The 9,625-nt window shown below is 41.7% G+C and overlaps 1 protein-coding gene across 1 annotated transcript in view; it reads left to right on the plus strand.

Moving 5' to 3' along the window:
* The window catches only part of PKD1L1 (polycystic kidney disease 1 like 1), a 118,055-nt gene that overhangs the window by 64,901 nt on the left and 43,529 nt on the right, over positions 1-9,625 (plus strand). Inside the window, exons 28-31 of the mRNA XM_012646895.1 lie at positions 282-382; positions 5,127-5,319; positions 6,801-6,887; positions 8,744-8,951. Coding sequence (XP_012502349.1) covers positions 282-382; positions 5,127-5,319; positions 6,801-6,887; positions 8,744-8,951 — 589 coding nt within the window. The remainder of the gene's footprint in view (positions 1-281; positions 383-5,126; positions 5,320-6,800; positions 6,888-8,743; positions 8,952-9,625) is intronic.

Genomic DNA, 9,625 nt, shown 5'->3' on the forward strand with positions numbered 1-9,625 from the left:
TTTCGTTCCTACAGACGGTGACGGTCATTCTTGTTCTTGTTTTTACTGAAGTTTTTATTCTTTAATGAAATGAGGGGTGAATTATTATATAGAAATTTTTATTAAAAGACCAAGTGTTGTCTCGGAATAAGTGCATTGACCCCTTTTAGCCCAGGCTACCTCCTTGCAGTGAAGTGGATGTTTTGCACAAATAGACTAAAATCTTGAGAGAGGTTTAACTAAAATCTTTGAGAGAGAGAGAAAAAAAAGAGATACATTACTACTTTGTTTTTATATCCTAGATTCTCTGAGAAACCTACTCCCTCTGATTTTCTTGTGAAACAGATCTACTTCTGGGATGAGCAAATTGTGCAAATGTATATACCTGCTGTCTCATGGAAAGGTCAGCGAACGAGATATCTTACTTTTCAATTCTGTTTATGCAAGGAAAACATCCCCTATGACGTATGTATGCATAGCGGTGTTTTTCTTCATTCACAATACAAACATCAAACTCATTTCTATGCCTGCTGTATACAAACTCTTCCGCAATAGTTAACACACGTGGAAACCACTCCGCAGGGAATTGCAGTCCTTGTTCCGCAGTGTGCTGGGGACGAGCATGCTGCTCTGCAGCGTGCACGTGTCTCCCAACCCTGTCTCCTGCTTCCCAGGGCTCTGCCTTTGCTCAGGCTGTCCTCTGTGCCTGTAGCGCCCTCCCATTTCTTCCCTCAAACCACCCTCTGCTGAGCCTCCCTGACCCAGGAGTTGAGTCAGGACTTTGAAGGCATCTCGTTATTTCACGTGTGAACAGAGAGAACACGACCCCTTTGATGCAGTGTCAGGGCAGTGTCGGCCAGGAGTTGGCGGAGTGGTAGGTTTGATGCTTGCCCCCTCACGACACTCTGCCCCGGTAGCTTAAGTTTCCAAGCCTCAGGGACCTCCCCCAAAAAGCAAGAAACTGAAGTCAGTGTACTGAAGTGACCCACACAGGACTAATCAGACACTTGCTTTACGCTGATTTCTAGCAAATGTGGCCATTGAAGGAACGGTTGGCTTCCGACTATCAGGTGAATGGGCCAGACCCATCGGCTCTACATTTTTCCCTAGGATATAATTATTTTCCTCTGAGAACCAGTCACTGTTTGTTTCTTTTAAAAATGGGTCAAACCATATTGCTAACCAAATTCAAATTCTCAATGACAGTTTTTAAAATGTGGCACTTAATGTTTCTTTTCCATAATTTTGATTATAATTTCAAGTTGGCAGAAAAGTAGAAAAATATGTACAACAAACACCTGTATCCATTTCATTGAGATTCACCATTTGTTGGCATTTTTGCCACATATGTTATCTGCATTTGTGTGCATGTGCATGTGTGTAGGGGGGGTTTTGTAGAGAGGAGAATGAGCCATTGGAGAGAAAGTTTCAGACCCCGTGACACTCCACCCCTACGTACTTCGACACACATCTCATAAAAACAAGGGCATTCTCCTAAGGAACTCAGTACTATTAAAACGAAAAAGAATCAACATTAATTCAAGAATATCTACTCTGCAGTCCATATTTAAATCTTTGAACTCCCCCCAAATGCCTTTTATAGCTCTTTATATTTTTTTGAGAATTTAAAAATTTTATTTATTTTTCTTTTTTATTATTTATTTCAAAATATTAGGGGGGTACAAATGTTGTTACATGGATACCTTGTGTAATGCTTAAGTTGTGGCTTTTCACGTACCCATCACCAGAATAGTGTTCATTGTGCCCGATAGGTAAGTTTTTGCCCTTCACCCCCTCCCATCCTCTTCACTCCTTGGTTTTCAATGTCCTTTACACCTCATTGTGCCTGCGTGTGCCCGTCGTATAGCTCCCAATTACTAGAGAGTACATGTGGCATTTCTTTTTCCATTCCTGAGATACCTCACTTAGGATAATGGTCTCTGGTTCCATCCAAATTGCTGCAAAGGACATTATTTCATTCATTTTTATGGCTGAGTACTCCATGGTATATAAATATCACATTTTCTTTATTCACTTATGAATTGATGGGCACTTAGGTTGATTCTACATCTTTGCAATTGTGAATCATGCTACAATAAACATTCAAGTGAAGGTATCTTTTTGATAAAATGCCTTATTTTCCTTTGGGTAGATACCTAGTAGTGGAATTGTTGGATCAAATGGTGGATCTTCCTTTAGTTCTTTGAAGAATCTCCACACTGTTTTCCATAGGGTTGTACTAATTTGCAATCCCACCAACAGTGTGTACGTTTTCCTTTCTTTCCACATCACTGCCAGCATTTTTGATTTTTTAATAATGGCCATCTGACAGGGGTAAGGTGATATCCCATTGTGGTTTTAATTTGCATTTCCCTGATGATATTGAGCTTTTTTGTGTGTGTTTGTTGGCCATTTCTCTGCCTTCTTTGGAAAAGCTTCTGTTCATGTGTTTTGTCCACTTTTTAATGTTTTTTTTTTTTCTTGCTGATTTGTTTGAGTTCTTTTTAGATTCTGAATATTAGCCCTTTGTCATATATATAGTTTGCAAATATTTTCTCCCATTCTGTAGGTGATCTGTTTATTCTGTCGATTATTTCCTTTGCTGTGCAGAAGCTTTTTAATTTAAATAAGTGCAATTTATTTATTTTTGTTATTGCTATACTTGCCTTTGGGGTCTTAGTCATAAATTCTTTGCCTAGGGCAATATCTAGAATTTTTCCTACATTTTCTTCTAGAATTATTATGGTATTATGCCTTATATTTAAATCTTTTATTCATTTTGAATTAATTTTTGTATATGGTGAGAGATAAGGGTCCTGTTTCATTGTTCTGCATGTGGCTATCCAGTTTTCCCAGCACCATTTATTGAATAAATAATACATTTCCATAGTGTATGTTGTTATATGCTTTTTCAAAGATCAGTTGATTGAAGGTAGATAGTTTTATTTTTGGGTATTCTATTCTGTTCCAATGAAGATGCTGTTTTGGTTACTATAGCTTTGTAGTATAATTTGAAGTCAGGTAATGTGATGCTTCTAGATTTTTTCTTTTTGCTTAAGATTGCTTTGGCTATTCTGACTTTTTTTGTGGGGGTTCCAAATGAAGTGTAGAATTATTTTTTCTAGATCTGTGAAATATGATGTTGGTATTTTGATGACGATTGCATTGTAAATCAGTTTAGGTAGTGTGGACATTTTAACAATGTTGAGTCTACCAATCCATGAGCATGGGATGTTTTTTCCATTTGTTTGTCTCATCTATGATTTCTTTCATCAGTGTTTTATAGTTCTTCTTATAGAGATCTTTCACTTCCTTGGTTATGTATACTCCTAGATATTTTATTTTCTTTGTAGCTGTTGTAAATGGTATTGAGTCCTTGATATCACTCTCAGCTTGACTGTTCTTAGTATATAGAAATGCTACTGATTTGTGTACATCGATTTTGTAACCCGAGACTTTGCTGAATTTATTTATCAATTATAGGAGTCTTCTAGTGAAGTCTTTAGGGTTTTCTATATATAAGATCATATTATCAGTGAACAGGGATAATTTGACCTCCTCTTTCCTGATTTGGATACTCTTTATTTCTTTCTCTTGCCTGATTGCTCTGACTAGGAATTCTAGTACAATGTTGAATAGAAGTGGTGATAGTGGGCACCCTTGTCTTGTTCTGCTTCTTAGGGGGAATGCTTTCAACTTTCCCCCACTCAGGATGATGTTAGCTGTGTCATAAATGGCTTTTATTACTTTGAGGTATGTTCGTTCTATGCCTAGTTTGTTGAGGATTTTTATAATGAAGTGGTGCTAAATTTTATCAAATCCTTCTTCTACATTTATTGTGATGATCATGTGGTCTTTGTTTTTAATTTTGTTTATGTGGTGAATCACATTTATTGATGTGTGTATGTTAAACCATCCTTGCATTCCTGGGATGAAACCCACTTCATCATGGTGAATTATCTTTTTGATGTGCTGTTGAATTTTGGTTTGCTAGTATTTTGTTGAGGATTTTTGCATCTGTGTTCATAAGGGATATTGGTCTGTAGTTTTCTTTTTTTATTGTGTCCTTTCCTGGCTTTGGTATCAAGGTGATATTGGCTTCATAGAATGAGTTAGGGAAGATTCCCTCCTTCTTGATGTTATGGAATAACCTCTGTAGGATAGGTACCAGTTCTTCTTTGTAGGTCTGGTAGAATTGAGCTGTGAATCTGTCTGGTCCAGGATTTTTTGTTGGTAGATTTTTTTATTACTGCTTTGATCTTGCTGCTCATTATTGGTCTGTTCAAGACTTCCATTTCTTGATTTTAGAGCTCTTTATATGTTAGGACTATTTTTAAAATAGTAATTTATCAATATTTTCTTGTATGACTTTTAGATTTAGAGCCATAGTTAGAAATTCATTTCTTACATCCAGATTGTAAAAGAAGTCATTCATATGTTCTTTTAGTACTTGTGCAGTTTTGTTTTGTTTTTCCTTTTACATTTAGTTATCTGATTGGTTGGTATTTATTATTGCATATGGCATGGGGCATATCTCATTCCATGTTTTTATTATACAAAGGGCTAATATATAATTGTCCCAACACCATTTATTAAAAAATCTTAAGGGCAAATTTTAAGTAACTGAAATGTTAGATACTTTTGCTTCTAAACATAAAAATTTTCTAACAATGATAGGCTAAAACCATGTGGCTCATTTTGTTGCCCTTTCCAAGGTGGGTTCAGACTCAGGGTATGCTGAAATTTGGGAGACTGAGGAGCTGGGGAGAAACAAGAAGTGGGCTTGGACAGCACCTGGAGAACCTGACCCAACACTCCCCCATCCCCACTAGGGCCGTGGGGTGACTTGTTCAGAGTGTTGGGGGGACTTAGAAAATAGGGGGCCCTAGAAACACTGTTTTCCTTCCCAATTCTCTGCCATTCCCAAATGAAAATCTACAGCTGAGAGCTTTGACTGGCTGTAGTATTTAATCCACAATTTAAATGCTCCAGGGAAAGGAAATGGCCAGGATTTGATTTGCTTTTCAATTCTTATCCATCTCCTACTCCTTGTCCCCGCGTGACTACTACTCTATCTGTGTTTGGAATGCAGTGTGCCTTTCTACAAACTGCAGGTAGTATTTTTAATTTATTTTTTCTCTTTTTAGATGCCAACATAGGCTATTTATCCTTATTAGATGCTGACTATGACAGAAAAGCTCCAAACAAATATTTAGCGAAGGCAGTTAACTATACAGTACATTTCCAGTGGATCCGATGCCTGTTTTGGGATAAGAGAGAGTGGAAGTCTGGAAGTTTCTCCCCACAACCAGGAGCTTCTCCTGAAAAAGTTAACTGCAGGTATAGACACACTATTTAGAAAGAATCTGGGATTTTGGTAATTGACTACATTTTCTTTTGCATTTGGCCCAGCCTGGAGCCTTGCCTGAATCTTGTTCTCCCAAAGCCGAGGCACTCCAGCCTATGCCTTTTGTGGCCATGGTCCTCCCACTCTGGGTGACTCCAGAGGAGCAGGAGATGGTTTGTAGATTGCCACTGTGCCCATCCCCATGGTGACTGGCATGTAGTAGGTGTTTAGTAAATGTCTGTTGAAGAAACGAGTCAACAGGTGAGTGATAGATGACTCCATCAGTTCTGTTATTGTAGAGGTGCTGACCTCCTTTGAGTGTGCAGTCTGTCATCAGACAGGCAGGGCCCTCTACTCTCCCTGTTGTCCTCTGAGGCCCTGCCAGCCCCTCATCTGCAGAGGTGCACTCCCCACTCCGCGCCACCCCCCGCCCCCCGCCAAGTTGTGAAGGTGAGCTTTCCGAGGCAAGCAAAATCTCCACACGGATATGAGCAGCCTTCTCAGGAATTTCTGGGAATATGAGTCATGTATTAAATTAGAAATTCTTTATCATCTAGCTGGAAAACTAACAATTCTATGCGAGGCTCAGTTCATTCATTTTTGTTGTCCTTACCTTTTCATTAGGGTAGAGATCAGCAATTATTAGGCATATTTAGGAATACAAATAGTCATTTCCTTCTTAAGAACAATTAAGACATAAGAAACTGTATTTTCTTGTTGCCTGCCAGGAGGCAAATATGTCCAGATCATACCATACCAGTGCAATTCATATTAATAACTATTTATTGCTTTTCTTATGTTGCACTATTAAATTTATATTATGCCATAGCTAGGAACATTTGAACTTACTAGCAATGTCCCATTATTGTGCTTCAATACTAAATTATTGATAAATGCATTACTTATAATCATTCATTCTCTGTTATATACTACTCTCTGCTAGACACTTTTCTATGAGCCAGGGGTGCAAAAAAGAATAACAAATGCGACCCATTCCCAAGATAATGAGGGTGAGATAGGTTTTAGTTAAAAGAAAAAAAGGTGTTTATAGTGATTGTCAGAGTAGGAGTTACCAATGATGGGATTTGTAATGCCAGGAACTGACACTTAGGCAAAGGTTTACAGAGTTTGACTAGTTGCTGAGGTCGGTCCACAGCTAGGCTGAGATTTGGACCTGAGCGTCTCAGGCTGCAGCTGCACTTGGAGGGGCTGTCCTAGAGTCTACAACATGCTCTGATACCTGGCATCCCCGGACAGCATCTGAGGGGGCTGCGTGCCCCAACTTTCAGACATGAAGACGTCTGGCAGATCAGAAGGGTCTCTTGTTTCTAAATAGGTTTAGATGAATACCGTAAACTGAGTCTAAATAATAAAGGTATAATTATTATAATTTGTCTTCCTTTTAGTATGTCTTTTAACCAATGTCCATCACAGTGTAAACAGCCTGGTGTCCTAATGAGCATTTCCCCCGTAGCTATGACCGCCTCGCCACGGCATTCTCTGTCCTCAGAAGAAGGCCAAATGCCAGTTTTGAAGTGAGTGACATTTCCAAGTTACAGAGGTAAGTTCCATTTTCTGAATCAAGACCTAATAGACTTTATTTTATTTGTTTTACTGTCCACTCAGAATGCCCATATATTGTTCAATGGATGCTTGAAATCTGTGTTACTTATCATTTTGTTTTTTGAAATACGGATATTAGTAAATGTCTTTTAATTATTATATAGTTGAATATTATATTCAGCTGTCTATACTCACTGGCAAGAGATTTATAATACAAGAAAGTCATCATAGTTTTCTACTTTTAAGTTTGGCTTTAGTTCAGTGTGAATTTGGTCAATTATTATTGGTTGGGTTAATGTCTGCAGTGAAGATTGCCTGTCCTGGTTTATGCTTATTCTTATAGGCTAATTATTAATAGCTCCCTCTTTCTCTCTCAGAAGTGCCCCATTTTAGATAATAAATTTTAGATTTACCCTATTTTCATAGCCACTGTTTTACATGGAATGACTATATTTAGATTCTGAAATACGGGTAAATCCAGTGTAAGCTCATGTGGGCAGGAACCTTCTCTGTCTCATTCATCAGTGTCCATCTATGTTTAATATAACACTTGACCCATAGCAGGGACTTACTAAATTCATTCATTTGGTGAATGAATATCTAGGACAAAGTCTGCATTTTCTGGGGTGTTAAGTATTAATTTTTTTCCATTATATTCATGTAATATAAAACTCTGCCTTACTTTAGAATTTAATCAATAATATTACTTTCTAGACTAGTTGATGAGTCAGGTAATTAGTAAATAAGACATTAATTACTAATGCAACAGATGCAGGGCCCAGAGAAGGTCACCAGCTGTCCAGTGATCAGGGCTTGGAGGACAGCAGCCTCAACTGTGGTTTCTGCAGCATTGATACCACTGGAATGGGGGCAAATCATGGGGGAGCATCCCTGAGAAAGTCCAGACAGAGACAACATCTGAAGTCACACGGGAGCAGTAGTGTCTGGGATTGCTGGCCAGAATCTGAGAGTTTCCAGGGAGTAGTCCAGGAGTGAGAAGAAGGACAGGCTAGAGTTGGGCAGCTGTGACCACCCTGCTCACCTGGTGGGGTGTAGCTCTGAATGGGCTCCATCCTGGTGGGGAAGAAGAGCACCAGGAAAGACACCAAGAGCAGAGCCCACCCTCAGATAGGGTCACAGAGCACTGTGACAGGGACGGGGAGGGCAACATCCCCACACAGCATAGGCCCCAATGCCTGCCCTCTGAGATCCCGTCAGAGGTCCGCAAGACGAGTCCAGGCAGAACCCCGTGTTAGGCCAGAGTCCCAGCACAAGCGATTGGATATGAACATCCTTCTGTGCATCTGTGGGGATTCATCGCTCTCTCCTAGAGCCAGGATTGGTGTCTGGGAACAAGCGAGTGGAGCCTGCGGTAGAGAATAAGCAGCACCACCCACAGGGGCGGGCAGGTGGGAAGCAGAGGGGGTCCCCACAACGTCTTCAGCATCTCCTAGCCTTGTTCTGCCAGGAAGAGAGGGAGGCAGGGACATCGTGGCACTTGCACGTTTGAAGCATTTTAAATATATTTATTGCCTCGCTCAGTCCGTATCATAGCAGCGAGAGCAGCGTTCTCATCCGTATCTCAGAGTGGAAGTCCCCAGGTCCGGCGTGGCACAGCTCCCTGGCACGGAGGCCATGCTGGAGCGGTGCCGGTCACTGGACCTCAGGGCGGCTCTGTGCCTTCAGAAGCCCTCTCGCCACAGCAGGTAGTATGCTTGAAAACATGCCAGCGGAGACCAGCAGGGCTTTTCTGTGTGTGTTTGTGTTTGGTTTTTTTTTGGGGGGGGGATCATTTTTTTCTAAAATGTCTATTTTCTTGAATAATTCTGTTTATATCTTTCTTTTTATTTACAGTCACACAGAAAACCTCCTTCCCAGCATTTTTATTGTGGTTTTTATGGTTCTTTATGGATTTTTGGTTGCTAAAAGCAGACAAGTAGATCGTTACGAAATGAAGAAAACTGGGTACATCTTTCTGCAAGAAGCGCCCCGGCCCGGCCGCGAGCTGTATGCGGTCGTCATCGACACCGGCTTCCGGGCCCCGGCCAGGCTCACCTCGAAGGTAACTCGGGCGTCCTGTGGGCACTCTGGTGGCATCTCAAAGGTGTCAGCAGGCATAAGGGTGGCACCAGAAGCCACAGTGTGATGATTCGTCTCATTCCTGGGGCGAGGCCCACCTGCCCTTCCCACTGCCCTCCCGCGACCTGGGCATCCATCGGGGCGGGAAGTGGGACCCCTTCACCTGCTGCAGCCGCCAGCTTGAATCCCTTCTCCTCGTTCTGTCTTCACTGTGGAAAGAGCCCCGGGAGATTGTTCTGTCTCTGAGTGGGTCTTTGAGACACTGAGGACCGAGCTGTGCTCGTCTGAGTTAACGTGAATCCGGTACCCACTACCCAGAGGTAGATCTAGGGCAGAAAGGGCAGGCATGGTCAGGAGCGACTCTGGGGACAGGTGGGACATGGCTGAGTGGGGGGTTTGGGGCTAAAGCCAGTATTCCCAGAGGAGCGGATGGAGGGTGGAGGGGAGGAGCGGGCGTAAACTACAGCGGGAGGAGGAAGGAATGGTACGTGAGCCACGGAGGCCCCGGCGCTCAGGGTGGGTTGTGGGTGCCAGGTCTGCGGAGACAGAGACTGGAGCCCAGGCAGAGCCGTGTGTAAGCAGGGGACGCCACGCAGGTCCTACAGGGAAGGCTTTCTGAGAGGGGACAGCTTCCCTCTGCACGTGGAATTCACTCTC

This window comes from Propithecus coquereli, unplaced genomic scaffold (genome assembly GCF_000956105.1).
Source record: "Propithecus coquereli isolate 6110/MARCELLA unplaced genomic scaffold, Pcoq_1.0 Scaffold252, whole genome shotgun sequence".
NCBI lineage: Eukaryota > Metazoa > Chordata > Mammalia > Primates > Indriidae > Propithecus > Propithecus coquereli.